Raw genomic sequence first — 14584 nt, forward strand, 5'->3', positions numbered from 1 at the left:
TGCATCCTTTCAAGCACAACCTTCTCATTCACAATTTTCGATGAAAAAAATAAGGTTTTATGTAAGATGACTAAATAAAGAGCAAAATTATTATTATTTGTGCCCTGGTCCTATAAGAGCTCTTTGTCACAGCCTGGCTCGTGGGAAGTGACAAACTTCTTATGTTTAATAAATGTATCGTATAGTGTGTGTGGCAGGCTTACAATGATGGCAAAACAACATTTCAGAGTGCGCTGACCCTGCTGCTAGGGGGTACGCAGCTGGAGGTTGAATGTTTGAAGGGGTACGGAACTATAAAAAGTTTGGGAACTACTGATCTATGCAGCACTCCAACAATCAGGCCTTTATGGTAGAGTGGCCAGATAGAAGCCGCTCCTCAGTAAAAGGCACATGACAGCCTCCTTGGAGTTTGCCAAACGGCACCTAAAGGACTCTCAGGCCATGAGAAACAAGATTCTCTGGTCTGATGAAACCAAAATGTAACTCATGGCCTGAATGCCAAGTGTCACGTCTGGAGGAAACCAGGCCAATACCAATACAGTGAAGCATGTTGGTGGCAGCATCATGCTCTGGGGATGTTTTTCAGCGGCAGGGACTGGGAGACTAGTCAGGATCGAGAGAAAGATGAACGGAGCAAAGTACAGGAAGATCCTTGATGAAAACCTGCGCAGGACCTCAGACTGGGGCGAAGGTTCACTTTCCAACAGGACAACAACCCTAAGCACACAGCCAAGACAAAGGAGTGGCTTCGGAACAAGTCTCTGAACGTCCTTGAGTGGCCCAGCCAGAGCCTGAACTAGAACCCGGTCGAACATCTTTGGAGAGACCTGAAAATAGACTTTGTGATCCTCAATGATTTTACTCATGTGCTTGTATGGCTTTTAAGTTTAATGTGTGCTTGTTTTTTTTTTTAAATGGTTTAATTGGGCCTCTCTAGTGGCACCACAGTCTAAGGCTCTGCATCGCAGTGCTTGAGGCATCACCACAAACCCAGTTTTGATCTCGGGCTGTGTCACAACCGGCCGTAACCGGGAGTCCCATAGGGCGGCGCACAATTGGCCCAGAGTCATTTGGGGAGGGTTTGGCCCCGGGGGGCTTTACTTGGCTCATTGTGCTCTAGCAACTCCTTGTGGCGGGCCAGGCGCCTGCAGGCTGGCTTCCGGGTTAAGCAGGCGGTGTTAAGGACCGCGGTTTGGTGGGTCATGACTCGACCTTCACCTCTTCCGAGCCCATTGGGGAGTTGCAGCGACGAGACAAGATCATAATTGAAATTGGATTATTAAAAAATATATATATATATATAATCATAATTTATGGTTGAATTAATAAACTAAACTAGCCAAGAAGACTCGAGGCTGTAATCACTGCCAAAGGTGCTTCAAAGTACTGAGTAAAGGGTCTGAATACTTGTGTAAATGTGATCCTTTTTATTTTTATTTTTTTTGTTAAAAAAAAGTGCTTTTTCATTATGGGGTATTGTTTGTAGATTGGGGGGAAAACATTTTAGTCCATTTTATTTATATATTTGCAAACAAATCTAAAAACCTGTTTTTGCTTTGTCATTATGGGGTATTGTTGCCATAAAAGGGTTTGAATACTTATTGACTCAAGACATTTCAGCATTTCCTTTTTTAGGATTGTTTTACAAATTAATTAAAAACATAATTCCACTTTTGATATTATGGGGTATTGTGTGTAGGCCAGTGAAAACATGTCAATTGATTCCATTTAGAATTCCGGCTCTAACGCAAGACAATGTGGAAGTCCCGGGGGTGTGAATACTTTTCTGAAGGCACTGTAGGTCTGGAAAGGGCCTAAAATGGCCACTTTCATCATGATTTCATAGAAGAAAAAAATTGACAAAAATGTTAAAAGCATGTGTAACATCCTTCCTCCCAATGAAGTTTCTATGTGAGAATTGCCAGAACAATCTGAGATGCCAAAAATATTTTCTGCTCCCGCTGGTGTGTAATCGTCCTCTAGGATTTTTCAATAGACTTCAATAACTGTTGTTGTGATGTATACTGTCTCGGTGAATTAAGATGTTGTTATTTTTTTTAATGTAGCCTACAACTTCTCGCTCTGGTCTAAGTAGACCACAATGCCAGAGGGGAGTGATTGGGGACACTGCCATGCCAACTGAGTTCTTTACAATCTCCACAAACGAATGAGTACACAGTTATGTCAGTTGGTGGACTGTTCATCTGCTGTTGAGTAGAACCTAAGTAAACCATTCAGGCAGTACCAAAGATTTAATTTACCTGGTTATTTAAACAGACAATATTACGAAAGGCTGTGTCACCATTTTTTATCCACCAGGTACATCAACACTCATGGAGGCTCTGGCGGCCAATGGGACAGCTAGCCTGCAGAGTGCAGTGGCAGGAGTCACTGCAGTCTCCGGGGTGGCGGGGAAACGGCGCTTCGAGGAGCAGCGCTCAGTCTTCGACAAGCGCCTTCGGTTCAGTGTCCGGCAGACTGAGAGTGCCTACCGCTACAGGGACCTTGTTGTCAAGAAGCAGGATGGCTTCACCCACATCCTGCTCTCCACCAAGTCCTCGGAGAACAACTCACTGAACCCCGATGTGAGTCATATGCCTGTTTTGTCTTTGCCCTAACAAAACAATTGTTATACTGCATGACAATTGGCGTGACAGGCCAAAAATAGTAGTACTTCATCGTTTAATTATGCCAACTTTTCCAAACAGTTGGTAGTCAAATATAAATGTAAGCAAAATATCTGAAACAAGTCAAATACTGGTCCTATAAAAATATTGGGTTGGTTTCCTGGATTAAGCCTAGTACTGTACTAAAATGTATTTCCAATGTTAACTCTCCATCTAAAGTGCTTCTTAATCTAAGATTAGGCTTCATCTGTGTCTAGGTAACTGGCCCATAATAATTGTCTCCCTCTCATGGCTGCCTCAGGTGATGAAGGAGATGCAGAGTGCCATGGCCACGGCGGCGGCAGACGACAGCAAGCTGGTCCTGCTGAGCGCCGTGGGTAGCAGCTTCTGCTTCGGCCTGGACTTCATCTACTTCATTAGACGGCTCACTGACGACCGCAAGAAAGAGAGCATCAAGATGGCTGAGACCATTAGGTAGGCCAGAAGGGTGGACTTTTGGTTTCTATTTTGTATGTGGATTGTTTTCAGAGAGAAAAAACTAATGTTGAAAACAAAAAAACTAATGTCAGAAAGAAGGCTCACCTTGGCTCTTACTCGATTGTCCAAAAATGTGTCCTCTCCTTCTTGTCCCTCTTACATCATCTGCACTGATTGGAGAAAACAAAATGGTGGTCAGTTATTTCAGATCAGTGCAAGTGACAAATTTGTAGACAATTGTCTCGAATCATCGGTTATTTTGAACAGGTGGAACAAATGAGTAGAACGTTAGCTGTGTGTTGTAGTGGCAGTCTTTGTAATGAAAAACATAAGAAGGCACTGTGATGCCGAAAGAAATTACTGGGAGTTTATACAGTTGAAGTCGGAAGTTTACATACACTTAGGTTGGAGTCATTAAAACTAGTTTTTCAACCACTCCACAAATTTCTTGTAAACAAACTATAGTTTTGGCAAGTCGGTTAGGACTACTTTGTGCATGACACAAGTCATTTTTCCAACAATTGTTTACAGACAGATTATTTCACTTATAAATTATAAGTGTATCACAATTCCAGTGTGTGAGAAGTTTACATGGACTAAGTTGACTGTTTTTAAACAGCTTAGCGAATTCCAGAAAATTACATCATGGCTTTAGAAGCTTCTGATAGGCTAACAGACATCATTTGAGTCAATTGGAGGTGTATCTGTGGGTGTATTTCAAGGCCTACCTTCAAACTCAGTGCCTCGTTGCTTGACAAAATGGGAAAATCAAAAGAAATCAGCCAAAAATTGTAGACCTTCACAAGTCTGGTTCATCCTTGGGAGCAATTTCCAAATGCCTGAAGGTACCACGCTCATCTGTACAAACAATAGTACGCAAGTATAAACACCATGGGACCACGCAGCCGTCATACCGCTCAGGAAGGAGACGCGTTGTCTCCTAGTGATGAACGTACTTTGGTACGAAAAGTGAAAATTAATCCCAGAACAACAGCAAAGAACCTTGTGAAGATGCTGGAGGAAACGGGTACAAAAGTATCTATATCCACTGTAAAACGAGTCCTATATCGACATAACCTGAAAGGCCGCCCAGCAAGGAAGAAGCCACTGCTCCAAAACCGACATAAAAAAGACAGACTACAGTTTGCAACTGCACATGGGGACAAAGATCGTACTTTTTGGAGAAATGTCCTCTGGTCTGATGAAACAAAAATAGAACTGTTTGGCCATAATGACCATCGTCATGTTTGGAGGAAAAAGGGGGAGGCTTGCAAGCCGAAGAACACCATCCCAACCGTGAAGTACGGGGGTGGCAGCATCATGTTGTGGGGTTGCTTTGCTGCAGGAGGGACTGGTGCACTTCACAAAATAGATGGCATCATGAGGTAGGAAAATTATGTGGATATATTGAAGCAACATCTCAAGACATCAGTCAGGAAGTTAAAGCTTGGTCGCAAATGGGTCTTCCAAATGGACAATGACCCCAAGCATACTTCCAAAGTTATGGCAAAATGGCTTAAGGACAACAAAGTCAAGGTATTGGAGTGGCCATCACAAAGCCCTGACCTCAATCCTATAGAAAATTTGTGGGCAGAACTGAAAAAGCGTGTGCGAGAAAGGAGGCCTACAAACCTGACCCAGTTACACCAGCTCTGTCAGGAGGTATGGGCCAAAATTCACCCAACTTATTGTGGGAAGCATGTGGAAGGCTACCTGACACGTTTGACCCAAGCTAAACAATTTAATGGCAATGCTACCAAATACTAATTGAGTGTATGTAAACTTCTGACCCACTGGGAATGTGATGAAAGAAATAAAAGCTGAATAAATCATTCTCTCTCCTTTTATTCTGACATTTCACATTCTTAAAAGAAAGTGGTGAACCTAACTGACCTAAGACAGGGAATTTTTACTAGGATTAAATGTATTTGGCTAAGGTGTATGTAAACTTCCGACTTCAACTGTATATGGAGTGTGCGCCTCTTTATTTTTATTTAGTTTATAGTCTTTGTAAGAATGATGCCACAGAAGACGGTGATGCAGACAGTCTGTCATCCCCATCCTCAGGACATTCGTGAACACGTTCATCCAATTCAAGAAGCCCATCATCGTAGCCGTGAACGGACCGGCAGTGGGCCTCGGAGCCTCTATCCTCCCGCTGTGTGACGTTGTCTGGGCCAACGAGAAATCCTGGTTTCAGACGCCCTATACCACCTACGGACAGACACCCGACGCTTGCGCCTCCCTCACCTTCCCTCGCATCATGGGCGTGGCCTCGGTGAGTTCATACGGCATTGTCTGAAAATCCTCCTCCGAGGGGGAGTAGTCCAGCACAGCAATACAGATGTAGTGTGGGGAACTGGTTAAGTGTATCACTCACTGGGCTGGTTTTCCTGCGACGGGGAATATCCTGTCCAATACAAAAAATAAGAATGGAGTGGGACAGCCCCACTCCTTTTTAAATGTTTTTTTTATTAAAAAAAGACTTAACTACTATTAATACTATTCCAGTCCTTTTGCCTGCTTAACCTCACCCCCTCCTCTCCCCAACTCTTGTCTTCTCTCTCCCTCCCCCTCTTCTCCCAGGCCAATGAGATGTTGCTGAGTGGGCGGAAGCTGACAGCCCAGGAGGCCTGCGCTAAAGGCCTCGTGTCCCAAGTGCTGTGGCCCGGGACTTTCACTCAGGAGGTGATGGTTCGCATTAGGGAGCTAGTCTCTTGTAATTCAGTTGTAAGTCATCCTTTTCATTTGATTTTGAATTGTTTTTATATTTTGTGGCGTCTCTTTTCCACACAGTACGACCCTGCCCCTCTCCCTCACTTTGGTCTTTTGTTCTCTCGCTTTTTTATGTCTCATCAAAAACATTTTCCCACCGACACTCATTTACAGTGCCTTCGGAAAGTATTCAGACCCCACATTGTTACGTTAGTTTTATTCTAAAATGGATTAAAAAAATATAATTTCCCCTGCAACCTACAAACAATACCCCATAATGAAAAGCATTTGAATGTTTTTTTTTGCAAATGAATAACATTTTTTTTTAAATGATCACATTTCCATACGTATTCAGACCCTTTACTCAGTACTTTGTTGAAGCACCTTTGTCAGCGATTACAGCCTCAAGCCTTCTTGGGTATGATGCTACAGCTTGGCCACCTGTATTGGGGGAGTTTCTCCCATTTTTCTCTGCAGATTCTCTCAAGCTGTGTCAGGTTGGATGGGGATCGTTGCCGCACAGCTATTTTCAGGTCTCTCGAGATGTTAGATCGGGTTCAAGTTCGGGCTCTGGCTGGGCCACTCAAGGACATTCAGAGACTTGTCCCGAAGCCACTCCTGCGTTGTCTTGACTGTGTGCTTAGGGTGTTTGTCCTGTTGGAAGGCGAACCTTCGCCCCAGTCTGAGGACCTGAGCAGGATTTCATCAAGGATCTCTGTACTTTGCTCCATTCATGTCCCTGCCGCTGAAAAACATCCCCACAGCATGATGCTGCCACCACCATGCTTCACAGTTGGGATGGTGCCAGGTTTCCTCCAGACGTGACGCTTGGCAATCAGACCAAAAAGTTCAATCTTGGTTTCATCAGACCAGAGAATCTAGTTTCTCATGGTCAGAGTCTTTAGGTGCCTTTTGGTAAACTGTCATGTGTCTTTTACTGAGGAGTGGTTTCCGTCTTGCCACTCTACCATAAAGGCCTGATTGGTGGAGTGCTGCAGAGATGGTTGTCCTTCTGGAAGGTTCTCCCATCTCCAAAGAGGAACTCTGGAGCTCTGTCAGTGACCATCAGGTTCTTGGTCAACTCCCTGACCAAGGCCCTTCTCTCCCAATTGCTCAGTTTGGCTGTGCGGCCAGCTCTAGAACAAGCCTTGGTGGTTCCAAACTTCTTCCATTTAAGAATGTGTTCTTGGGGACCTTCAATGCTGCAGACATTTTTTTGTGTCCTTCCCCAGATCTGTGCCTTGACAACAATCCTGTCTCGAAGGACAATTCCTTTGACCTCATGGCTTGGTTTTTGCTCTGACATGCACTGTCAACTGTGGGACCTTATATATAGATAGGTGTCTTTCTAAATCATCTCCAATCAAATGAATTGGCCACAGGTGGACTCCAATTAAGTACTCGGGACATCAAGGATGATCAAAGGAAGTTGGATACACCTGAGTTCATTTTAGAGTCTAATAGCAAAGGGTTTGAATACTTATGTAATTAAGGTATTTCTGCATTTTGTTTATATACATTTTCAAAAATTTCTAAACTTATTTTCGCTTTGTCATTATGGGGTATTTTGTGTGTGTGTAGATTGAGGATATTTTTTATTTAATACATTTTAGAATAAGGCTGTAACGTAACAAGGGGTCTGAATACTTTCCAAATGCACTACACACACATGCACTCCTAGCCGTAGTGTCCGCTTGAATTGTTATATTTTTAATGTCTCCCGGGATACCAGTATCACAATATTTTTTTCCGTGGCAAAAAAAATCAACACAAAGCAGTCCAAACTCTTTGGTCCTTTTTAAAAACCTTCCGTATGTAAAATATTGTGTGCAATAACTTGGAAAATAAATAAATGTGACTGGATGACAACATAATGATTTGTTTCCAACATTAGGGCTGTTTTCCTAAAGAAGTTAAATATGCTTTGTGTTTTGTTTCCTTGCCACGATACGAATGAGTATCGCGATACTGGTATCGTCCTGGCCCTAACCAAGAGTGTGTTTTTAAGTTAATATAATGCTTTTAGCAATACATTGAATTGAGATCATTTCACAGTATCTGGATGTTGTGGAATTTCTCCTGAATCTTTTCATTGTTGACAAAAAAGGGGATCTCATGTCATGTCCCAGAGTTAAATGTTAAACAAATCTATGCCAATATCCATAAGTCATATTCCTTTCCTTTGGCTTTTTTTTTTTGGCGGGTGGGGGGGACTCTGTTTGCTGCACTGTAGGTCCTGCGGGAGTCCAAAGCACTGGTGCGAAACGCAAACCGGGCCGCCCTGGAGCAGGCCAATGAACGTGAGTGCGAGGCGCTGAAGAGAGTGTGGGGCTCTTCGCAGGGGGTCGACTCCATCCTCAAATACCTGCAGAAGAAGATTGATGAGTTTTAAGGAAAGCACGTGTTACCCCTCTACCCCCTCCAGTCCCAAGGAACCAGGAAAACATGGCACTAGCAGTGCATGGCGTTCAATCTGCAGCCTCTCAATATCCCACCATCCCTCTTGCATGTATGAGAGTACAGTGCATTTGGAAAGTATTCAGACCCCTTGACCTTTTCCACGTTTTTGTTGCATTACAACCTTATTCTAAAATATATAGATTTTTTTTTATCCTCAATCTACAAACAATACCCCATAATGACAAAGCAAAAACTAGTTTAGAAATTTTTGCACATTTATTACAAATAAACAACTGAAATATCACATTTACATAAGTATTCAGACCCTTTACTCAGTACTTTGTTGAAGCACGTTTGGCAGCGATTACAGCCTTCAGTCTTCTCTGGAGCAAGTTTTCATTGAGGATCTCTCTGTACTTTGCTCTGTTCATATTTCCCTCAATCCTGACTGATCTCCCAGGCCCTGCCGCGGAAAAACATCCCCACAGCATGATGCTGCCACCACCATGCTTCACCGTAGGGATGGTGCCAGGTTTCCTCCAGATGTGATGCTTGGCATTCAGGCCAAAGTGTTCAATCTTGGTTTCATCAGACCAGAGAATCTTGTTTCTCATGGTCTGAGAGTCTAGGTGCATTTTAGCAAACTCCAAGCAGGCTGTCATGTGCCTTTTACTGAGGAGTGGTTTCTGTCTGGCCACTCTACCATAAAGGCCTGATTGGTGGAGTACCGCAGAGATGGATGTCCATCTGGAAGGTTCTCCCAGCTTCACAGAGGAACTGTGGAGCTCTATCTGTGACCATTGTGTTCTTGGTCACCTCCCTGACCAAGGCCCTTCTCTCCTGATTGCTCAGGTTGGCCGGGCGGCCAGCTCTAGGAAGAGTATTGGTGGTTCCAAACTTCTTCCATTTAAGAATGATGGCGGCCACTGTGTTCTTGGGGACCTTCAATGGGCTCCCGAGTGGTGCAGCGGTCTAAGGCACTGCTTCTCTGAGCTAGAGGCGTCACTACAGACCCTGGTTCGATTCCAGGCTGTATCACAACCGGCTGTGATTGGGAGTCCCATAGGGCAGCGCACAATTGGCCCAGCATCGTCCAGGTTTGGCCGGGGTAGCCAGTCATTGTAAATAAGAATTTATTCTTAACTGACTTGCCTAGTTAAATAAAAAATGCTGCAGAAATGTTTTGGTACCCTTCCCCAGATCTGTGCCTAGACACAATCCTGTCTCTGAGCTCTACGGACAATTCCTTCGGCCTCATGGCTTGGCTTTTGCTCTGACATACACTGTCAACTGTAGGACCTCAAATCATGTCCAATCGAGTGAATTTGCAACCGGTGGACTCCAAGTTGTAGAAACATCTCAAGGATTATCGATGGGAACAGGATGGACCTGAGCTCAATTTTGAGTCTCATAGCAAAGGGTCTGAATACTTATGTAAATAATATCGGATTTTTATTTTCAATAAATGTACAAATATTTCTAAACCTGTTTTTGCTTCGTCATTATGGGGTATTGTGTATGGATTGCTGAGGAAAAGATTTTATTTAATCCATTTTTAGAATAAGCCTGTAACAAAATGTCAAGGGGTCTGAATACTTTCAGAAGGAACTGTATGTAATGAATTGTATGTGTGAGTGCACACATTGAAGGGGGCCAGCTAAAAATAACATTTGTAGATGTTCCTGCTAGACATTTAAATCCCGCCTTCCTAGCATCCTGATAACCTTGTGTTGACACTTTACCCATTAACCCTGACTTCTGAAATACAATATCCCATGCTGCATTACAGGTTCAACTAAATTGAAGGGATTGGAGGAGGAGAAGACATTGATGAATACACAATGTGTCTTACATAGCAGGGTGTCTGTCCTACTCGGCTCGGGATTGATTTGGGTTGGATGTTCTATCAACATGGATCAGCATTTATTTATGACGTAACGAAAACCCAAGCGACTTCCATTGTGGAGCTTTGCACTAAGATGTGATGCTCTGAACTCTTAACTGTGTTGGAACTAACTCTTGGGAAAACAGTGCAGCCCAGTGGATTGGCAGCTTATTGGATTCTCTACATTAACTTTTTTCTTTAGACTCCTGTAAGACTTTCCATACAAAACGGGACTTATTGCTATTAAGTTGAATAGCACCTAGGATTCAATCAAAGGCCCGTTGTTGATAAGATAAGCATAGAGCACTTTACTTTTGAAGGTAATTTACGCTTGAGTTGCGCTCTGTAGCCTCCACCATGAATGCGATCTTCGAATGTCAGGGAAGTTGCCTTTAAAAGACTTTGTCAACAGTGTAGTGCCTTAACAACGCGCCTTTAATTGAATCCGGTCCAAAGTCTGTCTCAGACCAACTTTTAAAAAGCTCTTGACTGTATTTAGGTTTGTCTAACTGATATAGTCTCTGTAGATATTTCACCCAGGTAGTCTTTTTATTTGTTATCTTATTTGGCTTTGGGGACGGTATGTGCTACCAAACAGTTTCTATGATAAATTATTTTTGTTTTAAGTTAAGACTTATTAGAATATTATAATTAAATATTCTGCAACTTTTCAATTATTCCTTCCATGAAACATGCCCGCAAGGGAGAGACAATTACAAGATTGTAATGCAATATTTCTATGTAGTTGTGATGAGGCTAGGCTACACATTAAGGCTCTAGCTAAGTTCCACAGCAGTGCCTTGTCCTTTACTTCTTTTTCCATGACTTCACAAATTGTGGGTTCTGATCATCAGTGAGAATAGCCTGTAATGTTATTGCAGTGAAATCGGGCCAATGCAGTGTGATGTGATAGTTTATGAAAACTATCCAAAAAAGGAACACATGCCAAGACATGTTTAATAAATACATCAGGGAAAACATGTCATTTTTCTCAGTACCATGAATATAGTACCATAAATACATCAGGCACATGCTTACCCTGATGTATTTGTTAAACATGTCTTGGCATGTGCCTTTTGGAAAGTTAATATTCATGGTACTGATTTTAAAATAGTGGAAAATGTAATTATTTATATTGTCTGAAAGTATATGAAGTATTTAAATATTTAAAGTGAAGCTGGTTTGGACACAGTAGTTTGTTTTTTAGTCATTCCTCATGGTTTGTATCGCTGTTATTTTTTTTAAATGTGAAGTATCTTCTTGGGTCAGTCTACTCATCACTTTCGGCTCTAGTCTATTACAACACTGTCTTTTCACTATTCACGTCAGAATTCAGTTTTGGCCTTCATACATACTGTGCATTCCGAAAGTATTCAGATCTTTGACTTTTTCCAAAAATTTTACATTACAGCCTTATTCTAAAATGTATTAAATAGTCCCCCCCAATCTACACACTACCCCATAATGAAAAAGCAAAAACAGGTTTAGAATTTCTTAATTTATTACAAATAAAAATAATTCACATTTACATAAGTATTCAGACTCGTTCCATTTGTTGAAGCACCTTTGGCAGCGTTTACAGCCTCGAGTCTTCTTGGGTATGACGCTACAAGCTTGGCACACCTGTATTTGGGGAGTTTCTCCCATTTTTCTCTGCAGATCCTCAAGCTCTGTCAGGTTAGATGGGGAGTGTCGATGCACAGCCATTTTCAGGCCTCTCTCTAGAGATGTTCAAGTCCGGGCCACTCAAGGACATTGAGACTTATCCTGAAGCCACTCCTGCGTTGTCTTGGCTGTGTGCTTAAGGTGTTTGTCCTGTTGGAAGGTGAACCTGCTGAGCAATCAGGGGAGAAGGGCCTTGGACAGGGAGGTGATCAAGAACCTGATGGTCACTGACGGCTCCAGAGTTCGTTCCTCTGGAGGTGGGAGGATCTTCCAGAACGACAACCATCTCAGCAGCACTCCACCAATAAGGCCTTTATGGTAGAGTGGCCCGACGGAAGCCACTCCTCAGTAAAAGGCACGACAGCCCACTTGGTGTTTTGCAAAAAGGCACCTAAAGGACTCTGACCATGATAAATATCAGATTCTCTGGTCTGATGAAACCAAGAAACCAAGCGTCACGTCTGGAGGAAACCTGGCACCATCCCTACGGTGAAGCATAGTGGTGGCAGCATCATGCTGTGGGGATGTTTTTCAGCTCTAGGAAGAGTCTTGGTGGTTCCAAACTCCTTCCATTTAAGAATGATCGAGGCCACTGTGTTCTTGTGGACCTTCAATGCTGCAGACATTTTTTGGTACCCTTCCACTGATCTGTGACTTGACACAATCCTGTCTCTGGCCTCTACGGACCATTCCTTTGACCTCATGGCTTGGTTTTTGCTCTGACATGCACTGTCAACTGTGGGACCTTATATAGACAGGTGTGTGCCTTTCCAAATCATGTCCAATCAATTGAATTTACCACAGGTGGACTCCAATCAAGTTGTAGAAACATCTCAAGGATGATCAATGGAAACAGGATGCACCTGTGCTCAATTTCGAGTCTCGTAGAAAAGGGTCTGAATATTTGTCCTTTACTCCTTTTAATACATTTGCAAACATTTCTAAAAAACAGTTTTTGCTTTGTCTCATTATGGGGTATTGTGTGTAGATTGATGAAAAACAATATTTCATCAATTTGAGAATAAGGCTGTAAAGTAACAAAATGTGGAAAAAGTCAAGGGGTCTGAATACTTTCCGAATGCACTGTTGAGGTATCAAATTGTTAACATCACTGCACATTTAATTCACGCTACAGATTTAAGGGCTGGATAACATTTAAAGAGACTTGTTTTTTGCATTTTTGCCTTTGACCTATACCCTCTCCAGGAAATGGATGCAATCTGCCCCCAAATATTGTGCCTGATAAGCATGTCATAGCTCCTTGTTTTATCTTTACATGTTTCATTAAACATTTGTATCACTGAAGGCTGATTTTAGCAATATTAGCAGCCATTTAACACTTGGACCAGAGTAGCTTAGTTACTGTAATGTATACATAAGATCACCCATACTGCACCTCCGCAACCCAATGTTTCAAGCATTTTTCTTGTTGACAAAAAGTGCAAGAGATTATATAAATAATGTGTCTTATGTTAACACAGCATGATGCCAAGAGGCTTGTCTAGTCACACTGAATTCACTCATTCTGTTGAAAGATTCCAAGAAGCATTGTTGAAATTGACCCTATTTTGGTACAGCAGCAAAATATTTTACTAAATCTGAATTGTATAACCCTCACCCGTGCAATTTTTTTCAGGCTGAAGAACTACAGTATGTACTGTGTGAACTGCCTTTAGACTGAAATCCTGGTACAGTATTTTTGCATACGGTACATGGGACCTATTTTGTTGAACAGTAAGTAGAATATTTACTATCTGTAAAGTTTTTTTCAAATGTGTTTTTATATAGATGCTGAAATCTATACTCGCTATTAAAATAAACTGTTAGAACTTGTTAATCCTTTTTATTGTGTGTTAGTCGGAGTTGGGGTCAATCCGTTTCAATTCAGTCCTTTCAGGACATATCTACCATAAACATAACAAGCAATTCTCCACTCCTTAATTTCATCTCTTAATTTACTCTAGTGTTGGTGTCTGCAGTGGTCTTGTTTCCTAAAATGTATATTATACTATGAGTACTTCAGTGGGACTCAATTGTTTTACTCAAGATGAGAGGGAAAAAAGATTATGCAAATAAGTCTTTAAATAAAAAAATAAACTCCATTTTGGGAACTGTTTTGTACAATACCTTTTCCAAACGTATAAAATGAATCTGAAAAACAATGAACTAAAAAAAGTCATCATGGGAGCCTTTGCCCATGTGCAGCAGGTTTTTGAAGAGGATGACATTATAAAAGTTCTTGCCTCCCTTCTGGAACCTGTGTTCTGTGTCTATAGGAAACGAGACTGTCCCTGAAGCTGTGCGCAGTCAGAGACAGCCAGCATGTGAATTTGGGCTCGTCAAAGTACTGCCAAAGTTTAAGAAGACCAGAGTAAATAAGTATATATTTAAGACTTGATTTTTTTTAAGTGAATTTCCAAACACTGAACAAAACCAAAGGAGAGCAATTTTTGGTGCAATACAGTTGACAAGCTTAATTCAGAGGCCACAAATGTTATCAAGTCGTAGACTGCTGTCCCTAGACTGCGGCTTTGCAGGTTCGAACTCTGTAGGACGCTGTCAATGATGACCTGGGAATTTGCTAAATGCCTTCACTAAATCAGATAATTAAGATGGTGTTTTAGGAGTCAACTGTATAAATCTGCACTCTCATTGTACTATCTGTACTGTTCTCCCTTTTGGACAACTTTTTTGTCTCACCAATATTGAATTACAAATACTGCCTTTTTGTTTGACCAATACATTCAGATATGTTGCAGAAGGTGAACTTACCTCAGTTCCTTCAGTATGTCTTCTAGCAGCAGGGCTTGGCTCA

At 42.0% G+C, this 14584-nt stretch overlaps 1 protein-coding gene across 2 annotated transcripts in view; it reads left to right on the forward strand.

Moving 5' to 3' along the window:
- LOC106568662 (chromodomain Y-like protein) overlaps positions 1-13871 on the forward strand; it is a 35548-nt gene extending 21677 nt beyond the window's left edge. The window contains exons 3-7 of one of the 2 annotated variants that reach the window (XM_014139172.3): positions 2320-2585; positions 2929-3101; positions 5172-5382; positions 5691-5834; positions 10009-13871. In XM_014139172.3, coding sequence (XP_013994647.1) covers positions 2320-2585; positions 2929-3101; positions 5172-5382; positions 5691-5834; positions 10009-10023 — 809 coding nt within the window. In that variant the 3' untranslated portion in view covers positions 10024-13871. Of the gene's footprint in view, positions 1-2319; positions 2586-2928; positions 3102-5171; positions 5383-5690; positions 5835-8052 lie in introns of both variants that reach the window. The other variant, XM_014139171.3, reaches the window with a different exon arrangement.
- The last annotated feature ends 713 nt before the right edge of the window (positions 13872-14584 follow it).

Source organism: Salmo salar, chromosome 14, assembly GCF_965601325.2.
Source record: "Salmo salar chromosome 14, fSalSal1, whole genome shotgun sequence".
In the NCBI taxonomy this organism is placed as follows: domain Eukaryota; kingdom Metazoa; phylum Chordata; class Actinopteri; order Salmoniformes; family Salmonidae; genus Salmo; species Salmo salar.